The sequence below is a fragment of the Amia ocellicauda genome, chromosome 1, assembly GCF_036373705.1.
Source record: "Amia ocellicauda isolate fAmiCal2 chromosome 1, fAmiCal2.hap1, whole genome shotgun sequence".
Lineage (NCBI taxonomy): Eukaryota > Metazoa > Chordata > Actinopteri > Amiiformes > Amiidae > Amia > Amia ocellicauda.
In genome coordinates, this window is record NC_089850.1 from 39,827,489 (window position 1) to 39,845,131 (window position 17,643).

Consider the following 17,643-nt stretch of genomic DNA (forward strand, 5'->3'; position numbering starts at 1 on the left):
TCAGTATGGTGAAAAGCCTCCCGTGTTGGGAGACCTGGTCTTTTGGCGTAGCAGAGTTATTACTCTACTGGGTAGTATGTGGTGCAGAGTGAATGGAGGAGCGTCTGTGGTGTGTGGTTCGAATCCCAAGCATGAAGAACAGATCAAAGATGGATAACAGAAGCTATTGAATGGTCTGAAAAAAGACCTAGAAGATGACAACTTAAAAGATGGGAAGATTAAATCATAAACGTTGTAGACATGACATGGAAAAGAGAAGCTGTAGATGGATGCAAGTGGAAACATCTTGGGGAGGCCTTCATCCAGCAGTGGATCGATACAGGCTGATGGTGATTAAATAGATGGCACCATTAAACAGATTATACTTAGTTTACAATATAACATATATATATATATATATATATATATATATATATACACACACACACACACACACACTTACATATAGAAATATATACAACCTTAATTCTCAACATAATTTTAAGTTCATTAACCATAATTGTACCAAATAAACACCAAATATGAGTTAAAATCCATAGCAATAAACTGATAAACATACTGAATTATATTCATAAACGTGTATATACACTCACCTAAAGGATTATTAGGAACACCATACTAATACTGTGTTTGACCCCCTTTCGCCTTCAGAACTGCCTTAATTCTACGTGGCATTGATTCAACAAGGTGCTGAAAGCATTCTTTAGAAATGTTGGCCCATATTGATAGGATAGCATCTTGCAGTTGATGGAGATTTGTGGGATGCACATCCAGGGCACGAAGCTCCCGTTCCACCACATCCCAAAGATGCTCTATTGGGTTGAGATCTGGTGACTGTGGGGGCCAGTTTAGTACAGTGAACTCATTGTCATGTTCAAGAAACCAATTTGAAATGATTTGACCTTTGTGACATGGTGCATTATCCTGCTGGAAGTAGCCATCAGAGGATGGGTACATGGTGGTCATAAAGGGATGGACATGGTCAGAAACAATGCTCAGGTAGGCCGTGGCATTTAAACGATGCCCAATTGGCACTAAGGGGCCTAAAGTGTGCCACAAAAACATCCCCCACACCAATACACCACCACCACCAGCCTGCACAGTGGTAACAAGGCATGATGGATCCATGTTCTCATTCTGTTTACGCCAAATTCTGACTCTACCATCTGAATGTCTCAATCGAGACTCATCAGACCAGGCTACATTTTTCCAGTCTTCAACTGTCCAATTTTGGTGAGCTTGTGCAAATTGTAGCCTCTTTTTCCTATTTGTAGTGGAGATGAGTGGTACCCGGTGTGGTCTTCTGCTGTTGTAGCCCATCCGCCTCAAGGTTGTACGTGTTGTGGCTTCACAAATGCTTTGCTGCATACCTCGGTTGTAACGAGTGGTTATTTCAGTCAAAGTTGCTCTTCTATCAGCTTGAATCAGTCGGCCCATTCTCCTCTGACCTCTAGCATCAACAAGGCATTTTCGCCCACAGGACTGCCGCATACTGGATGTTTTTCACACCATTCTTTGTAAACCCTAGAAATGGTTGTGCGTGAAAATCCCAGTAACTGAGCAGATTGTGAAATACTCAGACCGGCCCGTCTGGCACCAACAACCATGCCACGCTCAGAATTGCTTAAATCACCTTTCTTTCCCATTCAGACATTCAGTTTGGAGTTCAGGAGATTGTCTTGACCAGGACCACACCCCTAAATGCATTGAAGCAACTGCCATGTGATTGGTTGGTTAGATAATTGCATTAATGAGAAATTGAACAGGTGTTCCTAATAATCCTTTAGGTGAGTGTATATAACATAGATGGCTTACCTTGTCCAAATCGTCCTGTTCTATGAATCTCTTTGGATCCCTTAAATCCCAGCATTCTGCACACTACGTCTCCATCCTTTTTATCCCAGACGTCATCACAGATTGTGCCCCAGCGCTTCTCGTGGTACACCTCCACGCGGCCCTCATGTGGGCCTGACCCGTTCACCAGCCGGACCAGTGGCTGTACCACTGTACCTAACGGCAGAATACAAACACATTGAGCTACGAGCAGGCAAAGAACAGAGAAAAACGGCACTGTTTACACAGACAGAGTCTGCAAGCATATCCAAAGCTTTACATTAAAACTATGGAAATTAATATATATATATATATATATATATATATATATATATATATACATACACACACACACACACACTACTGGTCTAAAGTTTTAGAACACCTCTATTTTTCCAGTTTTTATTGAAATTTACGCAGTTTAATGTCTCAATGTACTCTGAAATGAAAGCATAGAACAAATAAACAATTGGAGATAAAACATAAATCATGGAATCATTTTGTTTAACAAAATGTAATCCCTTAAGCTGACAAACCCCTCTGGTACCCTCTCAGCTTTCAAACGATGTGAACATTTTGGTTTCATTTATGCCCCCCTCTCCGCATTCTGAAATGGGGGGTGAGGGGATACTTTGTCTGAGTAGGAATACAAAATCTCAGAACATATTGACAATTATGACATATTCTGGAACCAGACAGTCAACTAATCTAAACAAGACCATCCATGATTTGGTAGAAGCAACACACACCCGTAGAGAGCTCAAAATGTCAAGATGGAAAACTGTTTTAGATAACCTAAACTTTTTTTTTTTAACCTCTGGCAGTTTACCGCTTACCTTTGTACCATTTCAGGTTATTCACTGGACTTGAACTGCTTAAATTTAAAAAACAAAATGGAAAAAAGGGGGTGTTCTAAAACTTTTGATCAGTAGTGTATATAAATTACATAGTGTGATTTCAAAGCAACAACAACAACAAAAAATAGATATGTTTAAAGATATTTATATATTGGGCGACAGACAGACATATATACAGTAATATCAACTATGTGTAGCAATATGTTTCTTTTATAAAACATATTAGAACATACAACTATGTAATTACATTTTAACAAATTGTGCCACTATTCACTAGGATCTGGAGGAAAGAATGGCAGACTGAAAAGAAAAGTAAGTAAGTACACACATGGGGGTTAATCAGCCACTGATCTGTGAGCACTTTCATCAGAGTTTCCAGGTGTTAAAGTGTTTAGATCAATTTTTTGAAAGGCAAGGAGAAGTAAGCACAGAATTTACTCAAGAAACTTGAACAGAATGTCCGGGAGATTTCAAGGTCAACATCACAATAAGTACAGCATTCCATACAGCAATCTGGACTTAATCTACACCAACATACTCGGCAAATATAAGTAAATGACAAAGGGCATGTTTGGTAAAGGTCCAAGTAGCAAATGTATACGACAACCCACGGAGGAGAATAGGAGGCTCTAGAATGCAAACATGCACTGAGAAGGCAATTTTTTTTTAAATAAACAGAATACAGTGGAATTTATAGCCTGAAAGCACAGAGAAGGATATGACCTGAAAACAGAGATGAGGCAAATAAATCAACTGTATAAATGTATGTTAAATGTATATACCAAGCGTCAAATTAACCTCTTTGGTCTTTCTTTTTCCTTTTCCATGAAACACCAAACCAACCAAACAAACAAAAGAATAAGTGCAAAAGCCATCATTAAATACAGTATTTAACTGAGTACGTAACAAAAGCTCAGTATTTGTTTGTAACTACACATACAACAAGTTAGCCTTGTGACAAACTGTCTGTGTAGCCCTTTTTCTGTGTCTATCTCTTTGTGTTTCTTAATTTACAAGTCCCTACAGTTTTACATCCCTATAGTTTGCTCACCTTCTGTCATATAAATATATCATCTAAATAGTCTTCAGATACTAAAAGAATAATATGAAATGAGTTACCCAACTGGTCTGAATGCCTCAAAACATAATAGACTTTGACCTAGCGATGAGTATCAAGACAGATAAATGATCAGGGGTTATCTTTGGCATTACAGTATGTGAGGCTTAAGCCATGACTTGTAGAGCATGGGATGAAATAAGAGACGTTCAGTCTCTGAGAAGCGTTAGATTCTCTTTTGCTGGCATCTTGTCTGAATTCTGTTTTGATGAGAGGGTTTTGCTTGGGTCAATATCTTCTTAGAACGAGCAGTGCAATGCGTGGCAATTAAAACCCCTCATTCCGGAATAATGTTACCAAAAAACAAAACAAAAACAATTATCCATCCGATTTGGTAATTAGCAAAGTAAAAACATCCCTAATGTAATGCTCCTGGCTATTTTTTAAACTTAATTTTGCTTCCTAGTGGGTTTCAATGCTTTGCTTCCAACTAAGTGTGTGGACACACAGGGAGTCTCACAGCACGTCTCCTGTTTACTGTGTGGAGCTGTTCGGCAGTGTTTTTCGAGAAAACAGCTGTCCTGGCTACGCAAATTTTTTTTACTGAGAATGTGATGATGTAATTTGTTTATTTTCTGTCATCTGAGAAACAAATATGTTTTTCCACATGAAGAATGGGAAGTAAAACAATTAAAGTGTGAGGCTGACCTGTAGGATCTTTTAGGAAGGTTAGGCAAGTTGGAGATTTAAAATTAAAATTAAAGAAAACAAATATTATGTCTGGGTGTGATTATGTTAGGAATGTCTATACCCATATCTGCTGGTCATCACTGATTTATTTTCCTGCCCACCCGAAATAACCCAAGAAAGCATCAAGACCTAAATTTAACCTAGGCAAACATCTTATTTTTGTCAATGCTAATTGATTTGCTGTATTTTAAATGAACATCGGAAGCACTAATTTTCCCCAGAACAGACGTGGGAGTGAAAGCTAATTCTGTCAGTGTCACCTTTTCATGTTACCTATCATGTTTGCTTCATGCTATGCACAAGTACACCTTTGGCAGGAGAAAAAAAGTCATCAACTGTGACATGTTCAACACCAAGGGAGATGAATACAATAAACTGAGTGAAAATTAAGAAGTGGGTAATACTTACTTATGCCAGTACTGTTTGGAGCAGTGACCTTAGTGACTGTGAAATGTGATCTTTGTATGGCACCACTAAAACCATTCAACTGTTAGTAGGCAAAGCTGATACTTCTGGAACTAATTTAAATTAAAGAAGAAAAAAAAGGCTCTAGATCTCCTTAAATCTTTGGGCTTCAAATACATAATCACTGATCTTTCCTTGTGCCTAATAGTGTAAAATACGTTTCAGATGTTTGGAACTGTCACATTCATGGGATGTCGTTCCAGCCCCCATCACACAAAAATGGCTTAAATGATGTCATAGAGAAAGAATAACATTGCTAGGGAAAGGAAAATGTGAGGTTTGGATTTGTTTTCATTCGCTGCAGTCACACAATTTACCTGTCAGGAAACACTCCTGTCAGGAATGTAACAATATATTGACAACATCCTTCAGGTATAAAAGTTTAAGGGTTTAACAATTCCCTTCTTGAAAGAACAAGCTTTTTTCTATATTTCTTTCAGTGACCCTCTATGTGGGTTGATAAGTTGACTATGTTATACACCTGTAAGATGTACACTGGTCTTCATAAAAATAAAAAGATACATGAGCAGAGGAGCCATTTTATGTCAGATGGAGGGGACCTTCACTCTCCTTGATTATTTTTCCAAGGTATTTTGTTTTGATAGATAAAAGTTAAGTAATGACGTTCAGAGTTTATAATGATAATTTATAAGCATAACACAACTCTGAACCTCTTCCACAGCGTCGCACTCTCTTGCCAGGGAAACAATCCCTACTATGCTGTAAAAATAGTTTTTGTATAATTCAGACCAGATGTTCTTAACATTTTACATGCTTTCTGTACTATTTTAATATTGGGGATGGTGTCACATTCACATCTGCATGTTTGATGCATAATAACAATCAACATGGTTTGTACTGAGATTCATTTAACACAACTGATAACATAATGTTGCCTTTTCAGGATCAATCATGTGCACGTTTTTGCACAGTCAAGTGTAAGCTGTCTTTCAGTTCAGCTCTATCTATTTTTAAGCTGAAAGACACAGCAGAGCTTACATTTTCAGTTGTAATGAACATCCCACATTTATTTTAATTGCACTTAAAATTGGTTGAAGTGTGTAAGAAAAGAACATGCCAAAAACTGGATTAGGTGAAATAAGGATATTATAACTGTTTACTGCAGATTATTTTGTTTTTAAGTTTGATTCAATTTGAAAGTGGCTTTAATTATGTTCCTACTTACACCTTTCATAAGAAGATCTATTATATAGGGCAGTGTAGTGATTTGATAATGTCATATGACTGCAATGTATGACATCCTACCTGTCTCATCGCCATTGTCTCCTTTGTCGCCTTTATAGCCTTTATCTCCTTTGTCACCCTTTTGTCCCTTTTCACCTCTGTCACCTAGATGATAAAACAAACAATCATTTTAGAATAAAAAGTGATTGGTGGGCTTTAACTCATGGCTATTCATTATTAAGTCATTCAGAATGATGTTGGGTATAGTACACAAAATTAAATTTATTTGATAGATTTGTGCTTCAGATTGTTTCAGACATGTTTTGCAGTTTGTTTTGTTTTGATACAAACACTAGGAAAACATTAACAATTTGAGATAATGGAGGGTATATGCATGTATATAGTGTATACCAACTTATTTAGCATATATATAGGGTGTACTCACTTAATTTGCTCAGGATTTAACTGCAATTATTTGTTTATTCATGATTATACCAGGCAATGTGTTGTATTTATATTGTTGCTTCTTTTAAATACAAAAAAGATGAAGCAGTTACATAAAAATGTACTACATCTTCACTTTTGTATGTCTGTTTCCAGTTCAAATCAGTTCAAAAGCGCCTGTGTGCTAACTGATGGGAAGGCAGCATATCAGATTAAATGGTGTTTGTGCTTTAAACAAAGGTCAAAATGCCACTTTTGTCGGAAAATAAGTCTGTTTTTTGTTTGTTTTTCTCCCATAGAAACACTGGAGCTCTAAAACTGCTCCTGTTCAATTTTCACCAACCTTAAATGTTCCCAATCTGTGTGAGAACGGAAATACTGAGAAATATTCAGTTACACAATTAATGGCCTTGATGAAAATCATTAGAATATGAGTGGCTGTGCTTGGAAGGCAATGTTTATTTAGTATCTCTGAATAAAAGCCTAGTCTCCAGGGTCATGATATTTCATTTATTCAGCGGCATTCAATACAGCATGCAGCCCCCCTGAAAAGCCCTAAATCTGGTGAATTGTCTATTCGTCATAAAACAGCTTTGAAATTATACACTTCAAGCTTATTTTAAGACTGAAGTTTCTTCTTCTTGTTATTATTATTCCTACATCCTGACATTTAGCTTGAGCAGTATGTTAAAAATACATGTCCTTTACTTCCGACCAACTGGAAAATGAATTAATTAGACTGTCTACATATACAATCAGAGAAATCAAAGAAAGTTTGACTGTATATTTTGTGTCTGTATCATAAACATGTTCTTTGTTTATGTTAAAATCCCCCTGTCTGAACATGAGAAGAGCAAGGGACATTAAGCTCTGTTTACATTTGTACATTTAACCCACCTAGCATTTATTTTGGTAGAATTACTAGAATTTGTGTTTATTATCCTAGAATGTGCTATTCCCTATTCGTTTAAAAAATAATTTTGTTTACAATACAGATTTCTTCTGCCAGCATCTATCAGGTGGTATAAATTAAGCCACAGTTGCGTTACAAAACTTCGAAACATTCAGATCCAAGATGCAATTAGAGACAATCTTTGAGGCAAAACTAAGCACGTGAGCCACACAGGCAGTTGAGCAGCTCTGACTCTCTGTGTTGTGGAGAGATTTGGGCCACTGAACACTCATAGCTGGTGGTCTGCAGTGGGACTGTAACTGCTGTCTGACATATCAAGTTTTTAAGAATTAGGATTCTACCAGAATATATCAGTGATCATCAGTCCACTCAAGGCAGCCAATGCTGACCAAACTCACATTGCCTTTGCATTCCCCAAATGGACAAGAACCAGGGCATCACTTCTCTGATAAAACCTGGCCAATTACCACTGACAGATCAAGTCAAGCATATGAGGATGACCCTCACTTGCATTTTTCAAAACCTCTTTTCCTCTTCTGTTATCTGTGCAGGCCAAGTGCTCAGTGGAGTATATCTTCTCATTAACCCAGAACATGGAGAAATCAGTTAGGGTTCAGTGTGCAGCTCGATGCTGTGCTTTGCCTGACTGGTAGGACCATTCCTGCAGCTGTACTGAGCAGGCTGCGGCTTTTCATGATCTGGTGAGTGCTTGCTTATCTTAAATCCTAATTTGAATACCATCTAGCACTAAGCAGTGTTGTACCCTTGAGCAAGGTACTTCACTTAGATTGCTCCAGTAAAATACCCAGCTGTATAAATGGGTACAAATGTAAGTTGCCCTGGATAAGGGCTGATAGCCCTGATAGCTTACTATAGTCTCATATGCACTCTTTTTGGTACATGGTTAAAGCAAGCAAAACAGCCTCAAAGTGCTCAACTGTCCAATTACATTATAATGTCATGAACAAGAACTCTAGACCGCAATGAAAAAACAGCACTTTGCTCCTCAGGGATGAGAGTGCATATTGAAGTAAGTGGCACTCGCACCCAAACAGAACCACTAAGTGCAGAGTCGCTCCAAACCACACCCTAGCCATAATACAGTTAGCGGTTAAGGGGTTTCAGAAACACATTGTTCTGTCTGAGAATAACAGGAAAAGGAACAAGAGGTAAAGGAGGTACTTTGTGAATTACACACATCACTCAGTTTAGTGGAGACATACTTTGATCATATTGAAATGACTTTCACCTTCTATTCATTTAACCCATTTTCTCCTTGTGTTTCATCACATTGCTGTCTGCATGATTCTGTTTGACACCACTGGGACTGAATGCAGATTAACACAACTGTATACTCTTATCCAGGGTTATTATCATTGGCTCAAGGGCCTTTGCAACTTCAGAAAGACAGAGTTCAGCCAAACTAAACTGATGCACAACAGCTGTGTGCTTAAAACAATTTTGTGGTCTGTCAACATATAATAGGTCTATTGTTTTGAGTCACATCGATTACAAACATGATGAGGTGTAGTATTTGAAAGATTTTTCTAGTAGACTTACATAATACTCAAGTAATTTGCGAGTTTCCAAACAATCCCAAATTTGGTATAATGATATTTAATGATTTTGACACAGTAGATTATTATAACGTTGAAAGGAAAACACAATTATTGTAATTATGGTAGATATCAATATGTAAATCAGGCTATTTTGTGAAGCAAGGAGCTGCTGATAGACTCAACTGCTACAAGCCTCTGTGTGGAGTGGAGGTTGAGTCCCACAGGCCAGACCACACTGGTACGAATGTGGGCTGTCATAGCCATCTATAATCAGGATTCCCTGCACTGTGGAGTTGGCAGACAGCTGCAGGGGCTGGGTGGGCATAAAGCCAGCTAGGGCTTATCAACCAAAATCTTGTGTGGCTTTCTGGGCACCTGCCAGCCTGTAGTGTTATGACTGAGAGCTGTGTTAGTCCTCTTTCACATCCATAAACAAAAAAGAAAAGTCAGCCTTCTATAGATTACACTATATAACACAATTTTTGTTCCTGGGTAGTAAGTGTTATTTCCTAATTGCTTATGTCTCAAAAGTATAGAAAATGGCTGTTATTCCCCACAAACTTTGCTTTTGTGTCCTGGACAGTGATATTTTGAAATGTACCTATTTCCAATGAGAAAACTGGCAAATTTTCATTCACATAAAGTCAGAAAAAGACAACATATGAATCCAAATTAACATGTATTTTTACTAAAGTAATACAAAAATGACTACAAAAGATTTAGAAGTGAGTAGTTTTTCGAGATTTACGATTATACTGTCTTTTTCTGACTTCATGTGAACGAAAAGACACAAATTTGCCCATTTCCTCATTGAAAATAGGTAAATTTCAAAATATCACTGTCCTGGACACAAAAGCAAAGTTTGTGGGGAATAATAGCCATTTTCTATACTGTTGGGGCATAAGCAATCAGGAAATAACACTTACTACCCAGGAACAAAAAAAAAAAAAAGTTTCATAGTGTTATCAATGAATGAATGAGAAATGTGAATCAAGAAAATAATTACGTTATAACGCAGCAGTTCTACAGCAAAATTAAATATAAGGGGTAAGCGATTCTACTGTCAGCCTTTCTGTTGTAACCTGCAACTTTCCCCTCCACAGGAAAGAGGAATGTAATGTCCACGGGGGAGAATATCTGTAAAAATCTTTTCAACAGTCATTTCAAAAAGATGTCTAAAAAGAAGGCCCGCTGCTCTCCTCCCCTTGCGCACATTCTGGCATCACTGAGATACCTCTGAATGGGACAGAAACTCTCACATGCATTCACAGCAGGATGCAGGGCATGGATGAGGTAGAGACACCCATAAGAAGTCGAAAGTGACTTTCTGGACTTCCAGTTTAATGACAGTCAAAGAGCTGACTGGTACGATTAAAAGCATACCTTTAAGTCCAAGTTCCCCTTTCTGCCCAGCTGCACCGTCCACCCCAGCTACTCCTCTCAGCCCCCTGGGACCCTGGATGCCTTGCTCTCCAGGAATTCCTGATTAAATCCAAGACCAAGCGTTAGGCTCCATTCAATGCAATGGTTTGGAGTAAATTAACAATTTTCTGTGTCATTAACCTGCTTGGTGGATATGAAAAATAAAGAGTACCTCTTATTCCTGTTAGACCTGGTATACCAGGTGTCCCTGAGAGTCCACTGTCTCCCTTTTCACCCTTTGGTCCAGGAGGGCCTTGAAGAAAAAGGACACAGATAAACAAAGTTAATCCTGCAACAGGCAATGAGTAAAATATAAATAAATAAATCTCTATATAAAATAAGTCAACCTTACAGATCTATATAAATTAAATATTAGCGGTAACTCAAATCACTTTCCTTTGTGTCTAAAGAAAAAACGTTTATTTGACCACATTTACTCAGTACAAAGGCAATGCAAAATTACATTCTAAAGAATAGTCAAGGGACACCCCCACTGGTTTATTGCTGTTGGCTCTGGTTGCATGTGTTACTTTACAGTGATCTAAATAAACAGGTGATAGCATCTCACTGGGTAACTTGGGTCCTGTTTATAATGGCACCAATTCAGGTATGTACACCTGGTGTACAAAGCCTCATTGAGCCATGATACTTAAAATTAATGCTGTTTTCTCTTCATTGTAGGATTGCTGGATTTGTTGAGGTATAATTGTATTTTACTGAATGAAAAATGTGTCACTTGAAATATTTTTTTATATTTTATAACCCCAAATGAATTCTAGTAAATAATCCAAACTCTTATAACCACACCTGTGTTCTTCAACCAGATTTGTGCCTTAAGAAAAGCATTAACTTCATTGGACTACAGAAGGAGATAATTGACTCCATTTACTATAATGGAGAACATATTGTAATATACCATGAAGCCACAATTTCAGGGGGTTTTGTGTATTTGATTTTCTTTGCTGTCAACTAACCACATTCACACAGAACTAAGCCAGACTCTACAGTGCCATTCCTCAGGTATGTACCAGATCTTGTAAAAACAACCAATCGAAAACTGTAAAGATTAGCCATTACTTTAGTATGAAACTCAATCCTGAGAAAATGTCATACTGCTAGTGGCATAATAAGGATACGAAAAGGGTTCAAGCAAGCAAGCATAACAGAAAACGAAGCTACCTTTTAGGGTCTGATTGGATAAACACCCAGTTAATCAGTAGTTTGTCTAATCGGGGCTAATATTATGCTCTTATCCCCTGTCCAGACCCCAGGGTTATCCCTTAATTACATACTGAAGATTCAAGAAAAATAATTCTGTGGTTCACATTTCTATCAGTGCATAGTTTCACATCCACATCCACATCCACATTCACAGGCTTAATTTTAAATTTCCATTTCCTGCTCAGCACAGGCCTGCTGGCTGCGGGTTTTTAGTGGCTTTCGTAGCGGCCTGTTGTGGGTGAATCCTGTGGCTCATTCTCTCACAGCCCACCCCATAGGGATTGGGGTTCGGAAGCAAAGCCAGTATTTATAGAAAGTAATGGGAGGCTAAAACAAAGCTATAAAAAGAAATGCAATATAAAAATATAAATATGATTTTCTGACAGCTTCAACTTGTGGCAACCAAATGATTGAATCCAGAGCGCTAATAGATGGATGCAGACCCCATAGCAGTATGCGGGTCTTCTACAATCACACAGTCAACATGAAGTGGAATATTACTTTCAAACATGTTGTTGTCATTTAAATGTCTTGACTATCCTCAATATGCTTTCTAAATGTGTAAGAAAAAAAATCCTTCACCTTTTGGCTCCTAGCATTTGTGCAGTATCTCCAAATCTGGAGGTGTCTGCTAAACCATGAAATGTGGCAGCTCTCACATTCAGTAATTCAATATATATCTCTTTCAAATACCAATAATCAAGAGGTGATTGTGATACTCAGAGTAGTCTTAACTGTCCCCAACAGACCTATCAAGATAGGGCTTAGAGGTATATTTGTAATCTTGTCCTATTGATGGTAAATAAACATGAACATTTTTGATTTGTGTAATTTGCAGTATAGTGCCCTTCTAGATTGAAACCAGAACCACATCTACTAAAAGTGTTTATATAGAACAAGCTCTTGGTATAGGATAAGCGGTTCTCAAGCTGCACAAGGTTCTGACAAGCATAATATGAGAAGGAATAATGAACTTGATACATATATATGGATTGGTTACATGGGAAAAAATAACTCTGACACACACAGATGCATTTTACATAAGCACAGCTGTATGTGTCAGATAGTTGCTAATGCTGAGTGAATTTGGATGGAGGCTGAAAAAACAATACACGAAATCCTGGTGGCCAGCCCTGCTTTACAAAAGCCAACAAGCCTTTCTGGATTCAATTAGTAATCAGGACATCATGCATTCTAATTGCTATGTTTCCATGCTTCAGTCCTGTTAATATTCACTTACAAATCTTTGAAAGTCTACAGATGAAAAGTGATTTTGTTTTATTCATTTATTATTTATTTGTATTTTTTGTAATCCACATATGTACAGGAATACCACATCAGAAAGTAGACTCCTCAACAAACACAATTCATTTCTGGGTGTGCTAAAACAAAGGAGCCAGTTATGCAGATAAAACTAAATGAGATGTCAAATGTTTTTCTTATTTAACTGGGAAACACTGACAAGACTATTTGATGTGCATTGGAACGATATCTAAAGCAATTCTTTGGCTCTTTGGTTTGGAAGCTGTTGAAATGCCACACATATGATTCTGTTCTGCATGTTTCTTAATAAATAAAAAAATACTTGCATTTTGCATAAAAAGCTATAGCAAGATCTGGAGTAATTGGGCACACTGACCGGCTGTGTGCATGTTTTGGTTTAACATAGTATGAGGTCAGTTGGGTAAGGAAGAAATGCTAACCAATTTTCAAAAACAAAATCTAGTTGCCAAAAGTAATGTTAAAACGCTCTTCTAAAGATGTTCTTTCTCCCATCACTGGTTCCACTGATGATTTATTATTGAAGTCCTGTAATAACAGTTCTGTGGTCATGGGCTGAAACTTTAAAATGAGCTCAAATACACATCATTTATTTTTAAGGTTTTGCAACATGGCTCTAAATTTAAAAGGATAATGAAGTGAAGATACATTCATGACCATTCTTCCCAATATGAAGGGCCAATAGTTTAAAAAATGCATGATGGCTTTTCACATTTATGTAGTAGTGACTCCAGGCCATGAGCCTGTATGCTTGAATTGTGACTTCTCCAAGTTACTATTTACCTTCTATCAGAGTGATGTTCTTCAGAGCCACAGACTGCTCCCAGTCCTTAAGCCTCAGATCCTCTGTGATATTACTCAGGACGGCAACCTCATTTCTCAACAGCTGCTCCATGTTTATCTGTGTCACCCTTATTGTCCTAGTGTCCTGTGTGATGTTGGTGATCTGTATTTGCAGGTCCTGAATTTTGCTGTGATGAAGACTGATGTCACTCCCGACTGTTCTGTTGACCATGCCCACAGTCCTGCCCATCTGATCTAACTTGTCTTTGAGGCTGTCCACTTGATCGGCTGTCTCTTTCAGCAGCATGTCCTGTTTTTGCAAAGAGAGCTTGGCTCTTCCCAAGTCAGTGCTGAGATCGCTCATATTTCTGTGGCTGGCAAAGCTCAGCCCCCTGAAGACCTCCCCCAGCTGAGACACAAACCCGGCGGTCTGGTTTGTTTGCAACTGTAGGCCCTGAACATCTCGCTCCAGTCTGCGTACAGCTTGGCTGAGCTGCAGCAAAGTCTGGGAGTGGTTCTGGAAGAGGTTCTCCAGTTTCCAGATGTTCTCAAGTACATCATTCTTGGTGGAAAGTTGGTTCATTGACAGCTGCACATCTTGAAACCTCTCATTCAAGTATGTCACATTCTCTGTCAGTGCTCCCTGCTTCTCTGATGACACTTGGGATCTTGAGACTGTGAAAAAGTGACAAAAAGATGTTTAACTGTGACTTTCTGTAATGACCATGCCAAAAGCACCAATTGTTGAAAGCTCAGCTCCTGTCTTAATTGGGTGTTTATTAAATGTATTTAGAGCGCACCAGTTCTCACACAAATCTTTTCAGAAGAGAGCATACAAATTTCATTGAAATTAAAAAAAATAAACACCCCACAGTACTACCTACAAATTCTGACTGTTCAATAGGAAATAACTAATCAAAAGTCCATGATCCCAGTTACAATAGGGGTTGTGTTGATAACAGAGATCATGGAGTCAAAAACTAAAAATAATATGGAAAATAATATGTATGAACATTCACACCCCCACCCTTTTTAATAATAATAAAAAAAAACATTGAATTGTGCTCAGACACCTATACAGTATTATATGTGGAAATTAATGGTTTTGTTTGATTTAATTCTTACTTTTAATCACCATTAAGATTTTCATTCCAGACAAAAATTACAACACGTGTGTCTAATACAGCATTTAAGCAATAAAAGTTAAACTGCATGCTATTAACAACAAATTGTCCTGCCGGACTTTGTAGAACTTTGTGTTCCCTAATGGGGGAATTACAACATGTTTTGGTCTGAATTAAACTTGTGACTTTCTTTCTGCACATGGTTTTTCAGCTCTGCGCTCTGGTGACTTTTTTCAGTTGAATGAAAATCATTCAGTGATGAGATTAAATTAATAAAAGATGTATTGAAACAAGACACAAATGCATTCCACAATGATATCATTCTGCTATAGGCTTTCAAGGGCTCATTTTATTAAAAAAAATAAACATATATACTGTACATGCTTTTAAGGGTGTGCCCAAAATCTTGTTTCACATCAAGGAGGAAAGGGGAGCTGAAAGGAAATGACCTTTTACTGATGTTTCTGTTGACTATAATATCTGTTGCATTTTGGTATGCATGTTATATGACCCTTTCCACTGAGTGCATATCTTGATTAAATCATTTACATTTTAAAATAATATATTAGCATTTGTTCCTGTCTTGCTGTACACAGTCACTGCACTGAATGGACTGCTGTAAAAAACCAAAGCAAACAAACATAGAAAAAAACCTCTGCTGAGAGCAAAACTGCTATATACATATATATATATATATATATATATATATATATATATATACATATATATATATATATATATATACATATATACATTATAAACATATATATATATATATATATATATATATATATATATATATATATATATATATATATATATATATACTAAATCAAACAGGACTTCTTATCACAGGCTGCAGAGAGAAGTTTTGTTTTTAGTCCAGTCTCCGTTATCTTTTTGCATGGCCAGTTTTGTTGTAAAAGAGGTTTAATATCAGTTGCATGCCAAAACTGCAAAGCTAAAGCAGACACATATTTCCCAAAAGGATAATTCAAGCAGGAAAAGGTCTGGCATCCTTGCAAACAGCTAATACACCTTAAGTAAGACATGAAGAAATAAAAAAGATCCACTTCTTCATTATTTTTGGAGATCAGAGGTAATTCCAAATACACCCCTTCCTAAATGTACTGGGAAATCAATCTGCAACTATAGTCAGATAGATGAATCCTATTTTATATCATTGTAGCATTGTAAAATGTAAAAATAAAAATAAAATAAAAAAACTGACCAAGTGAAAAAGCATTTTGATTAAGGACATTTTGCATTAGAACACTTATTGGGTTGGTTTTAGCTTTAAGACTATTGATAGGAAGTCAGAAAGCTCCCTAACGAGAGGAGGTCATGCAGTCCATCTCGGTTGTTATCAGTTAAATGATTCAAGAATCTTGTTATTTCATTAAGTGTTACAAGGAATCTGTTCACAAGGTTTCAGTGTTGCTCAATATTTTAAAAGATCTGCAACACTACTCTTGCAATCAGACTTTGATTTTTTTAACAATGTTCTTTTCTTTAAAAAATAATAATCTGTACAACATTTTATAAAAATGAAACAATCCCCCTCAGGATCCGCCCATATGCTAGGGGGAGACTGATGGTGAACATTGACCTGCTTTTAATAGTGCCCAGTGTTCAGAAACCTGGGGTAGAATTACACTGCAGTAATTGAATACAGCTTCAAATTCTGTACATGGTTTATTAAAGAAATTATTCTTTGGTAACATTTTGACAAACAAACTTCATTTTATAATACATAAACAAGGCAATTTATACATATAATTTATACCCATTTCACATTCTTTAATCTACTTCTTTTGCTCCTTCATAAAGCTTTGAGATATTTTTACATGAGATATTTTATTCCAGAATTGTATATGAGCCAAGTAAATAACAATGTAGATATATACATATTTATGCCAGACTCATTGCTCTGTATTGCACGAAACATATAAATGGACATGCAACATTTAAAATACAAAGTTATATATAAAATATAGAAATATACAGATATTTATTTCACATTTTATTTTCCTGTTAGTTTAGTTTAGTTGTAATTCAGTGTGGCTGATTTATTTTGTGTGTGAATTGTATTATTTTCTTTCAATTTGCAATAAACATCAAGCCTAGAGAGAGTGCAAATTTTGGCAACTGTAACCAGCATTTGTCTATGACAAAATGCACCTGCACGCCCTGAAAGTGTGTTTGGATGGTGGGGAGGCCCATGCTGAGAAAGGCTTAATAGACTACACATGGTGCATATGGCCAAAGAGCAGCCTGCTGTGACTCATTTGTTCTCTGATGAAAAAATGAACCCCATACGGATAAGTTAGTTCTCTCTGTCCTCAGAGACTCAAAGAACTGAGTCACTGGGCAACAAACTGAAATTCTAAACAAAACAGGAGGAGTGAGATACTATCTTAAGCGTGCGATCTTAAAAAGTGCATATGTTCTAGTGCAGGATGTAAGAAGCATTTTGTATCTATCAAAGTTATTTGATTTTTGTATTAATCTTTTAATGCACTGTGATGGGGTGAGTGAGCGCTGGCTGTTTTTCACCCTCCCAGACACTAGGGGACTGTGAGCTAACCTTGAACAACCTCAACAAACATGGCATGACGAGTAACTCCTGTCTTTGGATGTAAGCTCCGAATAGTGCCGAGTGCCATCTTTGTTGTAGGCAAACAGTATGGAGGGGTTACGGAATGTGCTTCAATCAGCTAGTACTTGGCATTACCAATCGCTGATTGGT

At 37.1% G+C, this 17,643-nt stretch overlaps 1 protein-coding gene across 1 annotated transcript in view; it reads right to left on the reverse strand.

Annotated features, from left to right (window-relative positions):
• The window catches only part of scara5 (scavenger receptor class A, member 5 (putative)), a 50,350-nt gene that overhangs the window by 9,204 nt on the left and 23,503 nt on the right, over positions 1-17,643 (reverse strand). The window contains exons 4-8 of the mRNA XM_066704586.1: positions 13,771-14,445; positions 10,658-10,738; positions 10,447-10,545; positions 6,229-6,312; positions 1,816-2,010 (exon numbers count right to left, since the gene is read on the reverse strand). Of these exons, the coding sequence (XP_066560683.1) occupies positions 1,816-2,010; positions 6,229-6,312; positions 10,447-10,545; positions 10,658-10,738; positions 13,771-14,445 (1,134 nt within the window). The remainder of the gene's footprint in view (positions 1-1,815; positions 2,011-6,228; positions 6,313-10,446; positions 10,546-10,657; positions 10,739-13,770; positions 14,446-17,643) is intronic.